This window comes from Monodon monoceros, unplaced genomic scaffold (genome assembly GCF_005190385.1).
Source record: "Monodon monoceros isolate NGI ecotype Baffin Bay Population unplaced genomic scaffold, NGI_Narwhal_1 Super_Scaffold_7, whole genome shotgun sequence".
NCBI classification, from domain to species: Eukaryota; Metazoa; Chordata; class Mammalia; order Artiodactyla; family Monodontidae; genus Monodon; species Monodon monoceros.
Window position 1 is genome coordinate 32599690 of NW_021703784.1, and position 24337 is coordinate 32624026.

At 33.6% G+C, this 24337-nt stretch overlaps 1 protein-coding gene across 1 annotated transcript in view; it reads right to left on the bottom strand.

Moving 5' to 3' along the window:
* Window positions 1–24337, bottom strand: part of CNTN5 (contactin 5) — a 1393643-nt gene that overhangs the window by 262044 nt on the left and 1107262 nt on the right. Inside the window, exons 11-12 of the mRNA XM_029208299.1 lie at window positions 24118–24247; window positions 21891–22041 (exon numbers count right to left, since the gene is read on the bottom strand). Of these exons, the coding sequence (XP_029064132.1) occupies window positions 21891–22041; window positions 24118–24247 (281 nt within the window). The remainder of the gene's footprint in view (window positions 1–21890; window positions 22042–24117; window positions 24248–24337) is intronic.

The window sequence follows — 24337 nt, forward strand, 5'->3', positions numbered from 1 at the left end:
GACTCCCTTATCTGAAAAGATCATATCCCTGGGATCCTTATATTATTCACATTTTGCAGTATACTGCAAGTTAAGTGTAATGATAGATATTTGTAACTACATAATATAAGTAATCACTTCTCCTGATGTCATCTTTGAATATAATTAAAGATAAATACTATTATACTCATTTTATAGTCTGATGCCACATAATCTCTTTGCTTATAATAGCTATAATTCACGCTGTGATGTCCCTGGGTAATTGGACTCAAGCTTTAAAATGCTGCAGTAGTCTCTCTATACTTAAATAAACACTAATGCAAATGGGCCAGAAAGAGCATATGCAGTCCATTTATAGAAGATGACTTTTAGCTCAGCGAGTTCTTACACAATGTTGGTAATTCTAACAATGGGACAAATGGAAGAATTTTTTTAAATGTTTCCCAATTAAATTTCTTTTACAGTGTTCAACTCTGTCCTTTGATATTCACTCACAATTTCAATTGACCTGTTATTGAAGAAAAATACATGGGAATGACTGAAAGTGTAATTTTGCCCCCAATGTAGAATGTATATTCTGCCTCATTACATGAAAAAAGAATAGCTGTTTTTAATCACATCTTTTGACAATGCATAAATCTCTCAGTCCATAAAAATTTAAGTAACACTACATTTATTATTTCTAGAGAACTTTTCATCTCAAGGTTTCTAAAGGATTTTCAGGTGAATGTTAAATCTAGACATCATCTTTCATTCCCTATACTTTATTCCTCCTTTTGATCTCCATAGTACCAAAATTTTATTTATCTCATCACATTATTCATCTGGCTGTCATTTAAGCTTCTTTGATTTCTTCTCCTTTCAGTCAATTGCCAAGAATAACTTCTTTTATTCTGTGTGGGTTTTTTTTGTTTTTCATTTTCACTAACATTACTCCATATAGGCATAATGACACTGCATTCAGTCAACCTCTTCCTTTTAACACTACCCTCCTTTGTTCTCATGGAAAATAAACTTGATTCTCATAATATAAGGGCAATATGGCATTTTGGGAAGGACACTTGGCTGAAATTTAGGAGAGGCAAGTTAGTGAATTTAGGCAAATTAGTTTACTTCTCTTATCCTTATTTTTATTATCTGTAAAATGAGGAAGTTGGACTGAATGATATCCAAGATTCCTTCCATCTTTAAGAACATCTGCTTCCTCAGTATTATGGAAGGCACTGAGGTTATAATGATATAGTCAATTTATACAGGTATTTCCCACCACAGAGTGACTTAGGAAAAAGTGACTTTCTATAATATCTAACAGTGAAAGGAAAATAATCTACTTTTTTTTTTTTCTTTCAGTTAAAATTTGTTAACTCTTATTTCCTTAGAGAATTAGCCTGGTGTTGAAAATGAATAAAGTGAAGAGCTGAGCCTTAGGGAAAACTGGATTTCTGGGCTGGGGAAACAGCATCCTGGACACTCTGCTTTTCCCTGGCTATTGCATTTACTTTAGCAGCTTGAAGAAGCTGTTCCCATCAACTGTGAAGATTTTTAATTTACTTTCAAGTAAGCATTTTTTTTGTAAATTATATTTAGATTCTCCCTTCTCTCTCCATGTAGTTGCATTGCAAGAAAGAGTTACATAGAAAATGATAGGGAATTATTGTTCTGGGAGACCAGTAAAAGTTTTAGAGCAGACTAATATACTGACAGAAAATGACTTTCTAGGTATATTAATTTTTCATGGTAGGATACGTAGCCTACATTTTAGTATAGGTGAAATCGGAAACTGGATTTAAGTCAGTAGACTGAGATAGTCCAAGAGTGATATGGTAGTTGGGATTTAGAGATTTTGGTGATTAATATGGCTTAGGAGAGCAATCGATCAAAGAGGACTATTATTTAAAGCTTATGGTTGGTAGAAGAATGATGGGAATGGTGACAGAGCTCCAGGTAGGAGAGCCATCAGGTTGCAAGGGATGATGTGTAGGTGATGTCTACACATTAGGCAATGTCAAGAGCTCCAAGTGAAAGGACCACCCCAGAATGGAAGTGTACATCAGTCAATGCATGCATAATGGATATTGAATGTGAACCATGTGCTGCAGTAAACATTCTGAGAGCATCTGTGAAATAGATATGATTCGCCTCTCCTTCTTATAAATGCAGAAAATGAGGCTTACAAACATTAAATAACTTGCTTGGGACCACACAGCAAGTAAACAGTCTAGTGACTGGACTGGTTACCTAGTGCAAAATAAAAACACAGGACCCATTGTTGAAAAAATCATTAAGAATTTCAATCTGGTGACAGCAAAACACCAAACCAAGAATGGAACACTTCTAAGTATGGTGCTCTGTGCAACTGCACACATGAAGCCAGCCCTGTCTACCAATACTTAATCCCAGGCATATCATAGTTGATATTTGTGACCTCTACCTCATATCCTGGTTCTTGTTGAATGGGGGGCAGAACCATTCTGATGAAAGTTTAGGAGAGCTATTATAACTGGACATAAAGATATTGACAATAGCTCTTTGCCAGAAGATTATTGAGACATATTATCTGATGAAATGTTTAAATATATCATCAAAGGTACACATGTGGATAAAAACCAACTGAAGTATTTTATGTAATTTTTTTATCTTACAAGCTTAAGAAGCCATCAGAAATACAGCCTGGTAGTTTAAAACACAAAGGCTTACATATAAACCTGATCTGATCCTAAATTTGAGACTGAAGTATTGATTGGGGAGAATGTGTGCTGAAAAAGTAATACCACATTTGTCAAACCACTACAAACATCATCTTACCCTGTAAAGTTCAAGTAAAGCCTCTTAAGATGAGTTTTTAAAAAAGAGAGACAAATTTGAAATTACCTGTGCAGATGTATTTGCATATGTAGTATGAACATCAACTGTGATGTGTATGATATTGTCTTTATTCAAACACTTCTAGACACCAGGAAAGTAAATAAGTGTGTGCACTAGATGGTTTCAAATGCATTATTAATGTTTAATAAATAAAGAACAATTGTAGAAACATTTCTAGATGCTTCTACCCCAAAACACATTCTGGGTTCTGTTGGAAGCTCAGTGTAAATTCAGACACTTCGTAATTTCAGAAAGAAAACTTTGATAGTATATATCTAATCTCCAAGTTGGAATCTTGCTTTTTACTTTATATCCTTTAAGTTTATTAGTTCTTTATGGAATGTTTTCATCTAATAAGCAAATTGGAGAAATCTTGCTACGATATGGATGCTTTGCTATAATATTGATATTTGGATCACTGAAATGAAAGTGTTTTATATTTGCTTTACTTCACTAATTTTTAAATATATTTGCCAAGAGGGATTTAAACAAAAATTGGTTCCCAAACATAAGTCTTGACGTACACTAGTGTTTCTACTTATGCAAGGTGAGCAATAAATTTCCATAAAAAATATGTTGTCAAACAAACATGAAGCCAAATGATGAAGAGTTTTTTCTTGTCTCTCTCCCCTATCCACCTCTCTCACTCTCTTTCTCTGTCTCTTTGATGAGGATGGTGGGGAAGCTGGAGGAGAGGGACACCCCTTAGCAGAGAGATGCATCAGAACCTAGAACATCGCATCACGTCGCCTTCCTCCCAGCACACCATGGAGTCTTTATTCCAGTGATTAGAAGAATAGCTATGTTTTAAACATTTCATAAAACTAAATCTAAGTTTTAAAGTGCTTAAAAATAGATTGACTCTTTAGAAATCAAGGATCATGAGAAATATAATAGAGATTTGAAAATACCACTTTAAGCTAAATGGTTATTTATGCAGCAGGTGTGGGAGAGGCAGATAGGTTGGAGTTGTCATGTTCTCAGTATATGATTCAGAGGGGAGAGTGAGTAGTGGTCTAGTCTGGTCAGGAGGAGAAGCAAGAAGACACATAATGAGATACAGAGGTGGAGAAAGGAGAAAGATTCTAGTCCAAATAGGAGCACACTAGAGTTAAGTCCATGGACCAGGGCTGATAATGTTTCTGATTCTGCCTGATCCAGGATAACTGTTCAGTTCATTCTCTTGGAGGTCTGGCTTCCCTACTTGTTTTTGTTCCTTTTTATCTGAATGGTGTCTGCTTCTCTCTCATTGCCAGATGTTACCATACAAATAATCCCCATTATTTGAGAAAGCCTAATTGCATCTGATATCATGTAAACAAAAGAACCTGACATAAGTTATGAATAAATTGCATAATTGGAGCTATTTGATAAAAACCAGGAGAGCAGAACTCTGTCCAGTTCACCCTGTTTGACGAAAAATGATAATCCTGAACTGTTGTGGTTTCTAAACCTGCCTGCTCATGAAAATCACCCACGCCCTAATAAAAACTCTAGATCATGTAGACCCATCCCATTTCTGCTGCCTACAGCTTTCAGAAGTCGTCAACAAACACATGCTATTGTTTGGAAAAAACCTGAGGGAACACAGGGCTGCCAGCAACTAGGACGGTTCTATGAGGCCTGAACCAGGGGAAGGAAAGAGACATTCCTCTTTTCCTATGAATCACCATGGGTTTTAGGTAAAAAAACCCTTCAGTGCTGCAAAACATGTGGACTCAACTCAGAGATGGTCCCTGGGTGAGGAGGCAGGTACTGTATGTCACTGCTGAAGAGGCTCATATACATGTAAATGACACATAAAATGAGGCAGAAGGATGGGACTGAGTCTCTTCCTTCAAACATAACTGTGTACCCCAAGAACTCTGCTTGATGGGAGAAGCTTAATGACTAAGGATCAAAATGCCATTTACATCCTATACAGTTAAGGAACACATCTTGTTTCAGTTCCATATTAAGCATCAGGGCCCCTAACCAACTTCCAGAGAATGGAAGTTGGAAATCACTGCACTAAAAATTGATGCACAGGTGGGTGCATGCATGCGTACCAGCCCCCGGCCCCTCCCCCCAGCACACACATACACAGAGGACAATGACATAAAATTTTAAGCGTTGATCTCAGTATGGGAGAAAAACACAGTCTTATTCCACACACATGATTTGTATAGATATAACAGCTCTAATATCGTATGCCACCCTCTAAATTTTTAAAACAATTTCATAATAGTGTTTAAAACCAGATAGGGACAGTTTGGAGAGCAAAGCTATATCAAAGTATTTAGTTAAAATGATTTACCTGTGGGGTTTAAACAGTATTAAGTGGTTTGTGAAAAGTGTTCTGATTTGTGCTTAATATGGATGGTGCTTAAAAGTCTGGGCACCGGAAAGTTACATCCCTAGAGACACATTCACCAGGAAAATGCAGGCCTTAAATACAGCTGGTGTTTGCTTCCAAGACTGCTTTTCCGAATATTAGCATTTAAACCACCCACAGAGGCTTTGCAGATGCTTCACTGGGTAAATGAGGTAGAGATGGGAAAGCTCACACCTTATGGCTGCCACTTTTAATCCAGTGATAGTCATGTAAACTGGGTTGACTAGAGAATCAGTTTTTAAACTAGCATAAAAGAAGCTATCTTGGAAATGCAACTCCATTTAGTTAATTTTCTTAAATTAAAAAAACAAATTGAACTGACCGTTCTTCTTACAAATTCCTAATATAATTCCACACTATTTTAATTTTACCATTTAAGAGAGAAGCGTCAGATGTTTATGTGAATAGAATAGTAATATACTATCACTTCCTTTATTATAATGTCTTTCTTCAAAGAAATTTAGAGTATTATATGATGCTGTCTCCTCTAATCCTCATAATATCCTTAATAATTTAGCTTGAAATATTACCATCTTCACTCACATTTGAGAGGCTGGGTCATGGAGACAAAAGGTAAGACTGCAGAGGATTTGAGCTCCTGTGCTGTTCCAACAGATTTATTTAAAGGTATTGATTAGTTTCTATACTGTGCAGAGCACCATTCTAGACCCTTAGGTTACTGAATAAAAAACCACCACAGTCGCTGCCTCCCAGAGATTCTATTCCAGGGAGGGAGACAGATAACTATAGAGTACATAAAATAAACAAACAAGATTATTTCAGATTGTGGTAAGTGATTTGAAGAGCACAAGATGAGGTGAAATGAGAGGGTTAATTGAGATGGAGGTTCTATTACAGATAGAGGGTGAAGAATGCTTCTGAGAAGGTAACATTCAACCCAAGACTTAGATATACATAAGGACACAATAGTGCTAACACCCTGGGGCAATAGTGTTTCAAACTGAGGAAATAGGAGGTGTCTTACCCTGAGGCAGGAATAAGTAGTACGTGCACAGACCAGGAAGAAGGACTGTGGAGCTGGACATTTTTGAGTAAGAGGAAGGGGAGTAATGAGATGTGGAGAAAGAAGAAGGCAGCAGTCAGCTCATATAGGGTCTCACATGACATGGTATGAAGTTTTAATTTTATTCTAAATAGAGGAGAGAGCATTGGAAAGTTTTAAAAAGTAAACTGACATGATTCAAGTTATATTTTAAATGAAAACTCTAGTTGCTGGGTAGAGAATGCTAGTACAAATGCAGATAAAGAGAAGCCAGTTCAGAGGCTATTGAGAGGGTAGGCTAGACAATGTAGTGTGGATTTTGTGCATTGCTGGGGAGATAAAACTACTTTGAGCAGTTCAGATTTTATTTCTGTAGCATGAAATGATTACTGATTGAGCACAGATGTAAATAAAAAAATAGGTGATATATTAAAGACAAAATAAATGAATCAATTTTCATTCATATTTTTAAAGATAATATTCAAAGATAAAATGTGAAGATTCACTCCTTCCCAGAAGCTAATGATAATGCCTGCCCTCCCTGACATGACCACTATTGCTGTCGTTAATGATATTGATAGTAAGGCAAATGGTTGCTATTTACTGAGAATCTTCCAGTGTTAGACACAGCTTAAGAAGAAAAACAAATAAAAGGAATCCAAATTGGAAAAGAAGTAGGACTGTCACTGTTTGCAGATGACATGGTACTATACATAGATAATCCTAAAAATGCTACCAGAAAATTACTAGAGCTTATCAATGAATTCAGTAATATTACAGGATACAAAATTGATATACAGAAATTTGTTGCATTTCTATACACTAACAATGAACTCTCAGAAAGAGAAATTAAGGAAACAATCCCATTTACCACTGCATCAAAAAGAATAAAATAGCTAGGAATAAATCTACCTAAGGAGACAAAAGACCTGTACTCTGAAAACTATAAGATACAGATGAAAGAAATTGAAGACAAAACAGATGGAAAGATACACCGTGTTCTTGCACTGAAAGAATCAATATTGTTAAAATGACCATACTACCCAAGGCAATCTACAGATTCAATACTATCCCTATCAAATTACCAATAGTATTTTTCACAGAACTAGAACCAAAAATTTTAAAATTAGTAAGGCAACACAAAAGACCCTGAGTAGCCAAAACAATCCTGAGAAAGAAGAACGGACTTGAAGGGATCATGCTCCCTGACTTTAGACTATACTACAAAGCTACAGTAACAAAACAGTATGGCACTAGCACCAAATATATATATATATATATATATATATATATATATATCAATGGAACAGGATAGAAAACCCAGAAATAAACCCATGCACCTAGGGTCAATTAATCTACAACAAAGGAGATAAGAATATACAATGGAGAAAAGACAGTCTCTTCAATAAGTGGTGCTGGGAAAACTGAACAGGTTCATGTAAAAGAAGAAATTAGAACATTCTCTAATACCATATAAAAAAATAAACTCAAAAAAGAATTAAAGACCCAAATGTAAGACTGAATACTATAAAACTCCTAGAGGAAAACATAGACAGAACACTCTTTGACATAAACTGCAGCAGTATTTTTTTGGATCTGGCTCCTAGAGTAATGAAAACAAAACCAAAAATAAACAAATGGGACTTAATTAAACTTAAAAGCTTTTGCACAGCAAAGGAAACCATAAACAAGACAGACGACCCTCAGAATGGGTGAAAACATTTACAAACAATGCAACTGACAAAGGATTAATTTCCAAAATATTCAAACAGCTCATACAGCTCAATATCAAAAAAACAAACAACTCAATCAAAAAATGGGCAGAAGACCTAAATAGATAATTCTCCAAAGAAGACATATAGATGGCCAACAGGCACATGAAAAAATGCTCATCATTGCTAATTACTAGAGAAATGAAAGTCAAAACTGCAATGAGGTATCACCTCACACCAGCCAGAATGGCCATCATTAAAAAGTCTACAAATCATTAATGCTGGAGAGGGTGTGGAGAAAAGGGAGCCCTCCTACACAGTTGGTGGGAATGTAAATTGGTGCAGCCATTATGGAAAACAGTATGGAGTTTCCTTAAAAAAACTAAAAATAGAATTGCTATATGATCCAGCAATACCACTCCTGGGCATATATCTGGAAAAGACGAAAAGTCTAAGTTGAAAATATACATGCGCTCCAATATTCATAGCAGCACTATTTACAATAGTCAAGACATGGAAGTAACTTAAACGCTCATTGACAGATGAATGGATAAAGAAGAGATGTGATATGTATGTATGTATACACACACACATACACACACACACATATACACAGAATGGAATATTGCCCAGCCATAAAAAAGAATGAAATTCCATTTGCAGCAACATGGATGGACCTATATATTATCATACTAAGTGAAGTCAGTCAGACAAAAAAAGACAAATATTATATGATATCACTTATATGTGGGACCTTAAAAAGTGATACAAATGAACTTTACAAAACAGAAATAGAATCACAGACATAGAAAACAAACTTATAGTTACCAAGGGGGAAAGGAGGGAGGGATAAACTGGGAGTTTGAGATTACCAGATATATACTACTATATATAAAATATACAAAAAACAAGGACCTACTATATAGCATAGAGAACTATATTCAATATCTTGTAATAACCTATAATGAAAAAGAATCAGAAAAAAACCATATATATATGGAAAATTGAATCAATTTGCTGTACACCTGAAACTAACACAACATTGTAAATTAACTATACTTTAATAATAAAAAAAAGTCAATATGCAAAATCTTAGAGTCTCACAAAAATCTTAGTTAATTATCATTGGCTTCACTTTACAAATGACAAAACTGAGACTTAGAAAGACAGTTAGGCAAGCTCAGTATATGTGAGATGGTATTTCTTTATTAAGTGCTTAAGAGCATAAGTGGAGCTGTGGTTTCTAGATGTGAAGCCTGTCACCATTGACCCCATACTAACTGTGTGACTTGTCAAATTATTTCATGCTTGTAGAGCTCAATTTCTTTGTCTGTAAAATGGGAAGGATTCAAAAACCAACCTTGTGAGAGTGAATGAGCTAATATATGTAATGCTTTCACATATTCCTGTCCTACTGTAAGCCCATAATAAATGTTACCAATTATTATTATTGATCAATTCACACAGCTAGCAAGTGGTGATGTTCACTTCTCTTTTTTTTTCCAATAATGATTAAATCATCAAAAAGTGAGTATATGAAAAAATTGGGGTACAACCAAACATCTAACAAGTAAATAAGTAATGTTTTTCATGTTTAATTTACTTACCAAGAACTATCATGAAATATGAGACCGAGGATTTCCTAAATACTATTTCAGTACTTTAAATTATTTTTTAATTGAATTTTATAATGTACAGGTCAACAAGTATGTTATAATAGATGTTAAAAGAAAAGCTTAAGAATATGCATATACAGCCAGCCCTCTCTATCTTCTGGCACATACCTAGAAGATTGATCAACAGAAGGTTGAATCCATAGATGTGGAACACAGAGATATGCAGGGCAGACTGTACAAGCCATTTTATATAAGGGTCTTGAGCATCCATGCAGAGGGTTCTGAAAGCAATGACCTTCTGATACCCTGGGAAAACTGTGTACAAAGTGATCCATTCCAGAAGAGAAACCAGTTGTACCAAAAACAAAATTATAGGTAAACCATAAATATTTTATATATTTTTCTCAAAAAGCACAAACAATATAGTCAGATCTATACTCAGGCATTCTCACATTGTCTGCTCTTATTCCATTTCTACTTACTTGTTCACACAACACATAGAAAACATCTTTGAAAGAAACAGCATCTATAAAGTATTAAGCAACATAGCTTGGTACACAATGGGTGTTTAGTAAATCACTGTTATTAGTAATCTCAGTCCAATGACGCTGCTGGTGCACACAGTGATGAAGAGTACAAAAATATCTAAATTGCTATGGGAAAATCCTAAACTCAAGCCACTTGTCTCTGTAACTGCTTTGCATGGAATCGTAAAAAGGAGTTTCTTTCAAAAAAGCCTTTGAGAATATGACACTTAAAATGCTCCTCTGGCATCAGAAAAGAGGGAATAAACAAGAAGCTTCTAGAATACTGGGTCCTGGGTGTACTATATTTTTGGAAAAGTTATCACCCATAGATAAATTAAATTATATATTTTAACTAAATATAAATTTTAAAATTAGAACATTACTAATCCCAGAAGCATGCTGTTTTGCTGACTGGGACCTCTAATAAAATGCTGAATTTGACTATAGCAGAAACTTTTGTCTATTTCCCAGTCTCAAAGGGATGCTTCTAATATTTTGCTATTCTTAGTTTATTGATTGAATGGTTGATACCTTCAGAGGTTTAGAATGTCCCCGCACCTGCCCCCAGATGCTAGAGACTTTTTAAAATCATAAACAGGTATGTTTCATCAAATGCTTTCTCTGCTCTATTGAGATGACAATAAGATTTTTCTTGTTTAATCCTTAATGCGGTAAGTTGTATAAATTGATTTTCTCGTGCTAAATCAACTTGGTTTCCTATGTGAAACCCAAATTGGTCATGTAGTATCTTTTTTAGATCCTATTGTTTTATATTTGCAAATATTTTGTTTAGAATTTTTACATCTATGCTCATGAGAGGGCTTGGTTTGTATTTTTACTTCTCATACTCTCTTTGTCAGCTTCAGTTAGGTTGTTTTCCTTCTTTTCTCTACTATAAAACAACTGTGTAAGATTGGAATCATTTATCCTTTGTTTGGTAGAACTTTTAGGTAAAAGTATCTGGGCCTGGAGTTTGAGTGTGGTGGGAGGGGTGAAGGTTTTTAACGATTAATATAATAATTAGTTGACTATTTGGATTTTCCAATTTTTCTTGAGTCAGTTGGGAAATTATGTTTTATTTCTCCTTTTCATTTAAGCGTACAACTTTGTTGACATTCAATTATTCCTCATATTCTTACTATGTTTTCAATTTGTCTGCAAAATTTGTGCTTATGTTTTCATTTTTTCTCTTAAATTTTTTTATGTCTTCTCTCATGTTCTTGATCACTAGGGATGTGCCAATTGTCTTAGACTGTTGAAAGGACCAATATTTGGCCAACCCTTAAATTATGTTTGATATTTGTTTGCAGTTTAATTAATTTTTTGTTTTGATTAATTTCTTGTTACTTTCTGTAAGTTTAGTTTCATGTTCTTTTCCTAAATTCTTAAGATAGACACTTAACTCTTTCATTTTCAGCTTTCTCCTTTTCTAATATAAGCCTTAAAGATATAAATTTTCCTCTAAGTTCTGAAGTACAAGGAATATATGTTAAATTCACCTACTACGATTCACCTATTTTTTCTTATAAAATGGTTAATTTTTATTTTGCATATTTTGAAGCAGTTATAAGAGATGTACAGGCTTTAAATTGTTTGCTTGATCAAGTTAAGCTTTTTTTAATATAATGACCGTCTTTATATTTCTTCTTTTATAGTCTATTTTTATGATATGGATGGAGTTAAGTTTTTGGAGGGGTTATTATTTAATTGATAAATCTTTTCCTACTCTTTAACTTCCAGCTTTCCTATTTCCTTATGCTTTAAGCATATCTCTTGTAAACATATGATTATCAGATTTTTATTTTAGTTCAATATTTCTAGTCATTCCTGATGTTTGGGTTTATTTTACTAATTTATTTCATACTTCCTATTTGTCCCTCATTTGCCATATGTGTCTGTGTATATATATATTCATTCTCCTCTGTTCATCGATTAGTTAATATTTTCATTATATTTATTTCCTCAACTAGTTTGGAAACAGCACACTTAATTTCAATCCTCTTATTCATTGTACTAGAAATTTAGACATGCTTAAACTTAGCAAATTCTAAAATTAATAAATATATTTACCTGTTTCCAAATAATTCAAGCATATTGGAACACTAACTTCAAATACCCTCTCACGTTATGTTTTTTGAGTTTTTGATTTTTTTCTTATTTTGTAACATTAAAAAATATTATTGTTTTTTATGGCAATATAAAACAAAAATCGCCTACATATGGGTACTTTCATAACCTTTAATTCTTTGTTGTACCTTAAGTGTCTGTGTTCACTTCATGTTGGGATCGACCCTAACTACATTCTTACACTGAATTCTTCAGGCTGCCCAGGTACTATACCTTAGGGTTTCTGACTGGTAATTACAAAATCTCAGTGAAAGACCTCCTCCCTCCATTCAGAACTCAGACACAAGACATGATTTTCCTTGTGATTTTTCCAAGTAGGTTGATTAGTATTAAAGTCACTTTTACTCTGCATGGGTAGCCACTTGTGAGCCAGTCTTATAGGGGGCATGCTCTGGGCTTTATCTTCCCCCTTGGCCCAGCAACACATAAAACTTAAGGTCAGTAAATGCCCTTGAGATAAAAGCCAGTTTTGGCACATGACTCCAGGGTAAGCTCAGATCCTGGCCTTAGCATTTCCTCCTGACTTTCTTGTCAACTCAGTGATAAAATCAAGATATTTAAATAATATTTATTTACATATTTTATATTTGTCATCATTTTATCTTTTTTATTTTGGGAAGATTAGTGTAATATTTAGGGCATATTTTTTTCCCTGTTACAGAAAACTTATATTTAGTTTAAAAAACTGTATAATAAAAGTAAATATTCCAAAATAGATGTGAGCTTTTAAAAACTACCCTTTGGCTACTAAATTAAGCATAGACTCAATTTGTCTTTCTAAGTTCTCCTCAATTTGTCCTTAGCTATTCAATCTTTCCTGCTTATTTACATTTTTACACAGAATCTATTCCTTGGCCAAATAATAGTATTTACTTTTCACAAAAGTGTGCTGGATTCATGACTATGTTTTTGCAAATTCTAAACTCTTTCTAAAATACATTCTACCTCTATGTGTCAAATCCTATTTAAGGACTATTTCAAATGGCGGTTCATCCAAGTTTTCCCTCATCTTCCATACAGATTTAATTTTCTCCTTTTCTTAAATCGCAAAAGTTTTTTTTACAGAATGGAATACACCAAGAAGTGGTTTGGCTCCAATGAGAATTGGACTTTCTTTCTGACTCTGTAACTTACTACGTGTGTGGGTTTAGGCAATCTCTCTGTGACTCAATTACTCTATTTAAAATGAGGTTGATTATATGTCCCTTACAATGGTACCTTATTTTGAGGATTGATATTAAGTACTGCCTAGATAAAATAACCAATTCTCAATAAAAGGTATTTATTTTTATTGTTGTCTTAATTATCCTGTTAATATTACCTAAATAGTATCTATTAAAGATCCTGTGTTAATAATCCTATGTTATTATTACCTTAAATATCCTGTTTTATAATTATCTATGAGTTACTTTTATTGCCCTTTAAACAGGTGCCACCTTGAGGGTTGAGATTCTGTCTTACTTGTTTCGGTATGAACAGGCATAGTGTTTTACATTCAGTATATGTTGAATAAAGTTTTCTTTTCCCTGAAATAAATTGAATTAAACAGAACAGTGTCTCGGCAATTTGGCATGAGCTCCTATTTACAACTGAAAGGAGAGACAAACAAAAATAAATTGGTACCCTGAAACCTCTAAATACAACTAAGAACATAATGGTCATCTTATATTTTTCTATCTATCATCTATTTATCTATCTATCAATCTATCCATCTATCTATCTAACCTTAACTGATAAATAACTCTGTTATTTGAGCAAAGAGAAGAAAGCATGCTAATGATTACATGTGTGTATGCTATGTTTTACAGAAATGATCTGCGGGTTGTTTTTCATTGTTTTCAAGGTTATTGTATCTATGCCCTAATTTGTAACCAGCCCACTAATTCCCATTATGAGTCAACCATAGTTAAATTAGATGCTGATTTATGCAAAAACTCAACAGAAGTGACTCTGTAACTCTCAGAGGAAGCTAAAAATGTCCGTCATAAAATACTTTTTTTCTAAACATCCCTGGAATCGTCTCTTTTCACTATTTTATATTCACTGAAGAGTCACTTGGTGAGATAGTAGGATCAGTCAGTAGTATGTACTTAGATGCTTGAATTCCCAAGTATTTTAGATGTTGTTTGTATTAAGGACAAATTAAGCTGAACGTTGTAGTCTGGGGGGCTTTTGGAAAAGAAAAGCCTTTTAGCAATTAATGATTTGTTCAAGTTGTGCCTGTGTGGAGAGCATAACTAAGCAACTTGTGCAGCAATTTATAGTAACTGGGGTAAATGAACTATAATTATAAGTAGAATTTATGAAGTATTTGCTAAACTAGTAATTAGCTAGCGATGTAAAGCCACAAACTGGAGGTTTTCACAACAAAGCCAGAATTATTTTGTTGTCATTTGCAGCTTAAATTAATTGACTTCCTCAGTGTTACCTCCCCTTGGGAACTGAGGCACGTTTTGTTATATTTAACAATTTTTTTAAAAAGTGGAAATGAAACAAACTGATGGTGAGATCATGAAAAAAATGTGAAGGCCTTTGAAGAGAAACATTTAGATTTTCTGCGACCTTAAATTTGGGAAATATTAGGAACAAATAATTTGAAGCTTTCTTACATGCATGTTTTGTATTTAAATGAATGTCATTAATTTGAATATTCATGATCATTGTTATATTATCTAAACATACTTTTGAAAATGGAATCATCTGAAAATGTGAGAATTCTTTTGATCTTCCATTCCCATTCAACTATTTGTCATAGTGTGAGCACATTGTTACTCAACAAATTTGAATAATTTGGGGTGATTCATTGTCTGAGGAAGACCAAGTTTAGAAACATTGGGTATCCCTCAAAATAAGGGAGATCTACAATGGGAAAAATATTTGAGCACAGCCCAGAAACATCACAATAATGGCATCTTTAGAATTATTTTTTCTATAACACTTGAACAATTGATCAATGTGTCACTGAAACTAAAGAACAAATAATATTTCTTATAACTGGACTGTCAATCAATACCTATGTGGTTTAGTTTATCATAAGGTAAGATGGAGAAAGAAAAAAATAAAAGCAAGGTGAAATTTTGACCACTGTCTCTTGGTTTTGTTTGGCTCCATGGCTTTTGTTGGAAGGCTTTTGTTAGATTCAAATTTAGTTCTTTATTTGGAGGATTTTCTGAATATTTGTCAGAGTGTGTGTGTGTGTGTATGTGTGTGTGTGTGTGTGTGAAAACTGCCTATGAAGTTGTTCATGCAGCTTTTGAGTATAGACAGGGAAGGTGAATCAGAATTATCAGAAACATCATGGACACTAAGAAGGAATTCAATCACTATTCTCCATGTAGATTGTCACTGCTAGACAATCTGACTATTAAAGATTATCACAGAATCATTGACTAGCATCAGACTGATTTTTAAAGCTCAGCTTTATGATGGATGACCTTGAACAAGTCATTTAATCTCTTTAAGTTTCAAAATTGGTATATTACAGATGAGAGTATCTAAATCAGAGGGTTGTGAATTGGCACATGTTGGGAACTAAATTAAAAGTTAGAAGTTGAGTGACATCATTTATCTAACTTCCTACTAACTACAACTCTTTGATTATTGTATCTGCTTGAGCATTTCCAATGGTGAGAAAGCATAAGAAGAGAGTTCTGTCTTTTGAGTTAGGATTTCAAGTGTTATTGAGGTTGACCAGCATGCTACAAGGAAGGGGAGGAGAGAGAAGGGAGAAGTTTGTGTAAAGTTTACAAGGTGAGAAAATGAATAACCTGCTTTGGGGAATTATGAGAGTCCAGTGTAATTAAAGATAAAATATTTTGGAGGGTGGAAGGCAGTTAGTGGAAGACTCACTTTTGATTTCTTATATTGATTTAGTTGTAGTTTCAGGGACCTAGGTTTTAATAGCCCTTGAGCATTTCGTAATTGAGCTCATTTTTACTTGAAGGCATGATTCCTCCTAGAGGCCAAAAATTTGTTCATCTACATTGGTTAATTTCCAATGCTCTTATGGCTTTGCATTTTTTCCTCTTTAGTGTTTTGCTAACATTTTAAAGAGAAGGTTAATTAGGCAGGACCTTCTGCAGTTAGCTTTTGAAACCAGGAAGTCAGCATCCTAACCCCACCATAATGAATGTAAGGCCATTTCCTCCTCATCCCCTTAAGCTTGGTGGGGATGTCACAGTCCCTGATAAACATTGTAGATAAAACATTGTAGATTGCAAGCAGTTCACACATATTAAAACTTATGAAATCAGCTATCAACCTTCTCTTCCCTTAGATAAATGCTATTTTATTTTATTTCCTTTGAAAACATAGATTTTAATTAATAAAGGAAGTCAACTGATATATTCTTGATATATGAATGTTCATGTTCCCTCATTATACAATTTCTTAGACCCTGAAAAAAGCAAGATACCTAGGGTCTATATTGTTTTATGTTCTTAATATGTAAAAGACATTGTCGCAAAAGAAACAACGAAACAGCTTGTTCATTAGCAGACACAGCATGTAGAAGGAAACAAAGGGAGAGAAACAAGACCTTAATTATACCCATGAATTCCTCTTTTTCCTTAGAAAATGAAAGAAGACCCTGCTTTCCCTCAGTAACAGTGTCCTTCAGGGCTTGTGCTAAGAATATATTTTTCCATATGTCTGTGAGTCAGTATGTGAGCCTGATCATTGTTGCCTAATAAACACAACATGAATTCCCACTAGAAGTCAACTAATGGGCACTCCAAGTGCGATTTTCTGTGCGTGTTAAATGAGTAAGTTGGAAACTTCGCCGTTCTGAACCTCCTTTGGTGAGGAAGGGATTACTACAAGGGATTTTGGACAAGTCTTTCCTTAGATTATAGACCCATAAAAGAAAAATTATGCTATAATACTGCCCCTCCATAGGATACTTTTTATATTTTGGGATGCAGGGTTTCTTTAGCACCCATCTGAATTATAGTCTATTATCTCTGTAACTGGTACCCACCGCCCCCATCTAGAAATGAAAATTGGTACTTATTCCAATAATAGTGAATAATTTTTAAAACAGTTATGGCATATTCTATGCATTGCAATAACAGTTTATATACATGCAGATGGAAAGGAAACAAATCATGCCTTTACCAAAAACTATGTATTCTTCATTTCAGCCAAAATTGTCTTTGTCCACAAAAAGTACAGGAAATGAACAAGGAATAATGCAAGCTTAATATCTGTGCACTGTTGGAGTGTCTCTGGGTGATTATATTTTAACAAAAGTTAATGGCCAAGTAATGGAAATAATGAGCTGAAGTGAAAATCTAATATGAGTTTGATGAGCAGAACATTCTGAATGAAAGTATACTAGAGGAGAAAATCCCCATGGACTGTTTCATGTCTTAGTACTCCTGGAGCAAATTCCTTTTAGTATGAAAATGGACATGATTGATAAAGGAACTTAAGTGTATATGTGCTGGTGATCTTTAAAAGCAATGGGGCAAAACCAAGAGATTCCTTAAAAGAAAAAAAAAATAAATATAGTTTTAAAATCTTCTTCTCTATTTTCATTAACTCCCCATGTATATTTATCTATATGTATATTCACATGGCCTAAAATACTGATCATGGAACAAGCAACTATTCAACCTGCTAGTTCAGAAATTATCTCAATGATACTGAACTAGGAGTAGGTAAGATTGGTGAGAATGGCCATACCAGGAATAGATGCCAAGAAGTGGTTTGGGGTGTGATGGACAAAGAATGTCAATTTAGGGACACAGATTAACAAATTTGTCACATGGAAGGCCCCAAAGACTCCTTTAATGCCAGATAATAACTTAGTTCAGGTATCTTTCCCTTAATTGGTAGAGAAAGGGTAGGAAAGTGTTAAAGTTTTTCAGAACTATTGATAACAAAAATTGAGACCAGTATGCAAAGATTCAAAGCCTCAAATGATACCATCGTCATCACCGACACCACCACTGCCAACTTCAGCAGCAACAACTTCGTCACCGTGGTAACATTCATTGAGCACTTACTGAATGCCATACACCAGCCAATGTATTTTACACACAAAATTTCACTTATTTTTCAGAACCTAACAAGGTTACTCTTTTAGATTCCAATTTTATAAGTAAGAAAATTAAGTAACTTGTTGAAAACTCATAGTCTTCCTGTTATACACACTGGGTTCTATTACCCACAATGTTAAAGTGCTCTGTAAATATTAAATGCTACAGACTTATGAGTAATTATCATCATTATTAGTAATAATATGATTTAATGTTTGAACAGCAGCTGATACTGATCATTTTCTGATATGAACAACTCATTCTTTAATATAAACAACAAATGACTACAAGCAACTCACAAACTCTAATATAATCCATTTTCTTACATACTTTAGATGTATCATTTAGGGCCAAATGAATGAAATATTTTGTAATATATAATCAGACAACTTATTTGTTAATCATATTTCTTCTAAGATTCATGTTGTGTTCTAGTTATTCCTTACTAAATTTTAAACTTTAGAATAATGGTTTATGTATTTCTTTAGTGAAACAGATAAATTCAAAGAAGTCTGTGTTTTGAAGTATCCCTCCCAAAACAAACAAAATGAAACTGAATTTGGGAACATTCCATGAAAATGTGGCAGAAAAGGTAAGCTAATAAATTGTTTGACACTCTATTGATAAAACAAATGACTGACTATTAACCTCCAGTTGTTATAACATTGCATTTACAGTTTAGAGTTAAATTGAAATTAATGCTAGATGCAAATTCACCGTTTTGAGTTTCTGACATGTTTTCAGATGATTAGGTAACATATTTTTCTGCAATTAAAAGCTTTTATTACATTTTTATGCTATTGCTCTGGACACAATTTTATGCTTTGGGATATGTTTCTTACACTTAAATGTTCCTCTTATGATATATTATTACTTTAAAACCTTTTCCCCAATGTAATACTAGTCTTTATTTGCCTATGTAGGAAACTGCCATTTGCTGTTTCAATCTTTAATTTGGAAAGACACCAAATAACTGTGAAGATTATGAATGAAGAGCAAAACTATTCGTTTCACATTTTTTTTCCAGTTGTAGGTTGCATGAGTGGGGGACATACTTGATGAAGATCACATGAATGGTGAATATACTTACATTACAACAAAATAAACCATGATTTGAATCTGTAGCCCCATGTGAAATACATATGACCCAAACTTTTCAAAGTCTTAACAGTTTTCTAACATCTCCCTTTCCACTTAAGCTTATATTTACAATTCTTACAAATGGTTGAGGTGCTTTGTAACAGAGACAAATGATCTAAAATATATGTAAGGAGATAAGTTGTCATGTGTAACTGAGATGCTATTTTAAAGAATGTATAATACATATAATTCAAATTTTAAGTTTCAAGTTTCCATTCATATTTTTAGGATGTACAGTTGTCCAAATATCTATGTGTGTCTTCTTATACTACTTTGTGGAATTCTTTCTATTGTTAATTAAATTTTAGCCTCTTATTTTAATATTTGAACATTTATATTTTTTATACCCAACTAGATTGTATTCTTTGTGAAATCTGAAGTCTCAGTGTGGTAGTAAATTGTACACAACTAAAAATTATATTTTGCAAGTGGTCCTGTCAATTTTTAAGAATAAAAATGCCCTTTTGGGACTTCCCTGGTGGCCCAGTGGTTAAGACTCTGCTTCCACTGCAGGGGGCACGGGTTTAATCCTTAGTCAGGGAACTAAGATCTTGCATGTCGTGCAGATGCGGCCAAAAAAATAAAAATGCACTATTATCTTTGATCTTTGTTATTAAATTAAACCAGTTTACAGACCTATTATGATATAAACATATCAGGGTAACACAATGCTAAGTAATTGTGTCCAAATCTGCCTTTTACTTAAATAAAAACACCTTTCAGCCTTTTTCCTAAATAGCACTTTGACCAGAAATATTTAGATCTGGAAAAATTGAGTGATCTGAGTTTGAAGCCATTGTATTTGTCTCATTAACCCAAGGGGTTAGCAGTGAATAGAAAAGTGAGCAAGAAAAATGGAAAATTCACAAAGTATACTTTTTAACTTCTGGAAAATAAAAATGTATTATGCTCATATTTGTTGTAATAGAAAACCCATAATCCTGTTCCTCTCTCAGTACTTTTGCTTTGACAAAAGAGATGCCACATTTTTAAACTCAATGTGATGTCTATGAATAGTTGATGAGGAACATTCTATGGTGAACTGAAACAAATAAGACAAGGCTCACATGCCATCCACAAACATAAAACAAAGTAATTCATTTCAAATGGAATGGCTTGTACTAATATGGCATATATATTTTGATGATATTATGAAAAAATTTAATATGTTCAGAAAAAATGGTAACCAAGCAATGTAAATATGTTCTTACTGGTATATGATGAATTAATTTTCTTCTGCTTTAATGAAAGATTTGTGTCAGTTTTTTTTTTCATATTTCTGAGCAATTATCCAAAAAACTTCAATTCGACCATATGCAATTCAACCAAAGGCAATTCAATGAAATGCAACACTGATCTCACAGTGTGTGACTTGCTGCCCAACCCTACCCCCACTAAGAAAGAGAAATTTTTTTCAAAACAAAATGTCCATTATGACCCATGCCAATTCTAGGTTATCACCTTTTCCAGGCAGCGTAGGTCCTTGGGCCTGGACGAAATCCAAATATTCATAAATTATTTCATCAGAGACAAGCAATTTAAAACAGTGTTTCTCAGAATTGAATGGGAAAAAAATATATATATATATACATTTTAAAGAAATTTTTCAAGTATTTCAAAATATTCCAAAATTACTTAAAGAATTGCTTAAATGGACCCCTAATGCTGACTTAAATTATTTTAGCTATATGTTTACAGAGACCCAAACATAAAACAAAACATAAACTCCTTATCTTTATAGATCAAATGAAAAACAAAACTGTAAAACAACATACACAACATTATTTTAACAGAATGGAGGATAATATTTTGCCAAAGCTAAAACACCACATGATAATGATTAGTAAAGCATGGGACTTTCAAATTTGCCATATATAGACTGTCATGCAACTATTTGATTCTCTCATCACCTTTCCCCATTTGTATTCCTGTGGTATCCTTTGGCTTTACATACCAAAGACAAACCTTTACATGTTAAATAGTTCTCTGAACATTTCTCATTTGCCTGTGGCAATTGAGATAATTCTATAGTATTTTGCATCAGTGTGATTGAAAACAAAAATGCAAACTTCGGCACAAATTTCACTTGGAAGTATTCTGTCATAAAGTGATTATCCAGAAGATCCAGGGTATATTTATATTATTATTAATATTAACATTGAAATGAGAATCCAATCTCTAAAAATTATCATAGATCACTTGTGAATCTTCAAATCGGCAGACCCAAATGAAAACCAAAAATTACTAATTTAATGAAAGTGCTTGCTTTCTTCATAACCTGGTGAAATTCCCAACTGGTGCTGAAACACCACTGAAGCAAAGAAGTCTGGCTATATTGAGGTATAACTTTTTTCTTTATAAATCATTTGATATTTTTCTATTCACCATAGTTCAGTCAGTTCATGACATATATCTCACAATTATGGCAAGACATATACTTTGTTTGTATCATCTGCATTGAAAAAGTCTGATATTAAGAGTTTGAATTATGAAATAGACTTCTAACCTTTTATTCTCTCTAACTGCTTTGTCTCCCTTCTTCCAAGTGATGGTTGGTTTTGGAGAGCCTTGGGGTTTGCACTCTATGATGACTTCTTGGTCTTTAGTAATAATTATTGTTTTCTTCAGTTGATTCAGTGTAAAAGTGGGAGCTGAAGCTGTGAAAAAGTAAAAGGTTAGTTCTACCACAAGCAATGACAATAACCTCTAATGGATGATTCACCAAGATTTGGCAACTTTATCTTTGGAATGCATTTCTAATAAAATCATAGGATATCTACACATGTAAAAGGCACTAACTTGAAATTTAATTCATTATTATTTAGTAGCTATCTTATTGGCTTTTCTTTCCATCAGCAGGTGATAGTTCCATACAATTGTGAGGCCCAGAGACAAAGGCTGTTTCAAAGAATGAGATGCTTTACTTATGATTATCAACTTTAATTGTGAAAGACTAATGAGCACTTTGGACAAAAGGTGAAGGGACTGGACACAGAAGTCTATTTTGGGCTTCCTTTGGAAAAATGGAGGTTATCCGTATAGAAGGCAATCCTGTGTAGCCCATTTCCTATCTATGAGTCTCAATGCATATTTTATTTTAATAGTATACAAAATTAAATGTAGCTTTAAAAGAAATATATTTTTAAGAAGTTGAATTATTTAAATTTCAATTAAAATTTTATTTCATTGTTTGCAATTATTCATCTAGGCCTGATCATTTTAAGACAGTTTTGATTAAACTTCCCAGGAAATTCCAGTAGGTAGCTGTGGTTGAGAATGCTGGACTAAAACAACACGTGACAAAGAGACAGAAACAAATTAAAAAAAAAGTCTCCTTTGAATCTTAAAGAGAAACTGGAAATATGTATACAAGTTTACTGTATCTGAGACATTTATTTATGCCAATATGACAATTTTATGAATATTTCATAAGTTTTTTATGTCCATCACATATTGGTATAATGCATGGCACACAACATTAAAAGATGTAACACACACAAAAAAGGTACCAATTGAGATGGATTAAAAAATTGAAAGAAAAGTTAAGAAATTTATAGGAAGATTGCAGGTGATATTTTTGGTTGCCTGCTGGGAATATACCTTATTAAACATAATTTTGAAAATATGTCTAGTGAATGAGAAAGGGACACATTTGAGAGTGTTTCTGGATAAAACATTAATTAGGTGAAAGCTGAATCAGCTTTTTAATTCAGAAATGTTGGAGTATGAGCTGACAGGAAAGTACATTAATATTTGATTGGTTAGTATGTACGACATTGAAACGTGGACTCCTATATCTATTTTGGATGGATTTGTGATAATGTGAAGAAATTTCAAATGTAAACATTCATTATTCAATTTGATTTATGGTTTTTGATTTATCACACAGCTGATATGTGAATGGTGCCTTTTCAGATTCCAGAGATCTTGGGTGTTTCTGTTAATGCTGTGCTTTGAGTCAGTGGAAAGTACAAAGCACACTTAAGCTCCTGCCACGTTTGGGAGATGGTGCACTAAGACCATCTAAGTCTCCCTCTTTGTATTATAATCATCCCAGAACAAAAGCTTAGAAAATCATGTGAGTAGGAAAAAGTAAAATCCATTCCAGAAACTGAACCATGCTCAATCTGGGTAGCTTATTCCCCTGGACTGAATTTTTCTTGTAGTAAAGAGTGAAGTAGTGCTTGTGTTGTGGTTATATTCTCAAGAGTGTAACACTAGGAGATTGTTGGCCTGGCTTCAGAAAGGCTTTCATCAACCTGGAAGGGTGACAACGGTTGATGACACTTCAAGAGAGGGCGATTTACTTAGGAGTCCCACCTTGCAGGAGCCACACTCCTACTGGTAGGTAGGAGCTGCTTGGGAGAATATTAAGCGCTGCTGTGTTGAAAACCTACATTCTGATTCCCTACCCTTAAAGCATTCTTCCTTGAAATTTAACATACTTTTCTTATATGATTTTTTTTAATGCCATAGAAAAGACATATTGTATAAACCTGTTAGAGTTAAAACTAAAATTAGAGAAAATCTTATAGAAAGTTATGGGATAAACTGTACACCATGTATACTTGTCTCCTCAAGCTTAAAAAATACATATCAGCAAGACATAGTATTTCTTTTCAAACCATAAAATAGGTTTTCACGATCACATCATAAACCTTCAGTATAGTAAGAATTAGAGCATGAAAAGAAGCAACACTTTTTTCCTCTTTATTTACTTAGAAATTGCATACCTAGAATCTTCAGCTCAGCACTCCCATAAATGGCTCCATATTTATTTTCAGCCAAACACTGATACATTCCAGCATCTGATTGATTCACATTGTGGATCATCAATACTCCATTAACCATCTCAACCCTACTCTATAATGGAATAAAAAAAAAATAGATAGAGAAAGTGAACAAATCATAGAGATTTTACAGTTACTCTCTCCTAGATCAAGACAGAAAAGC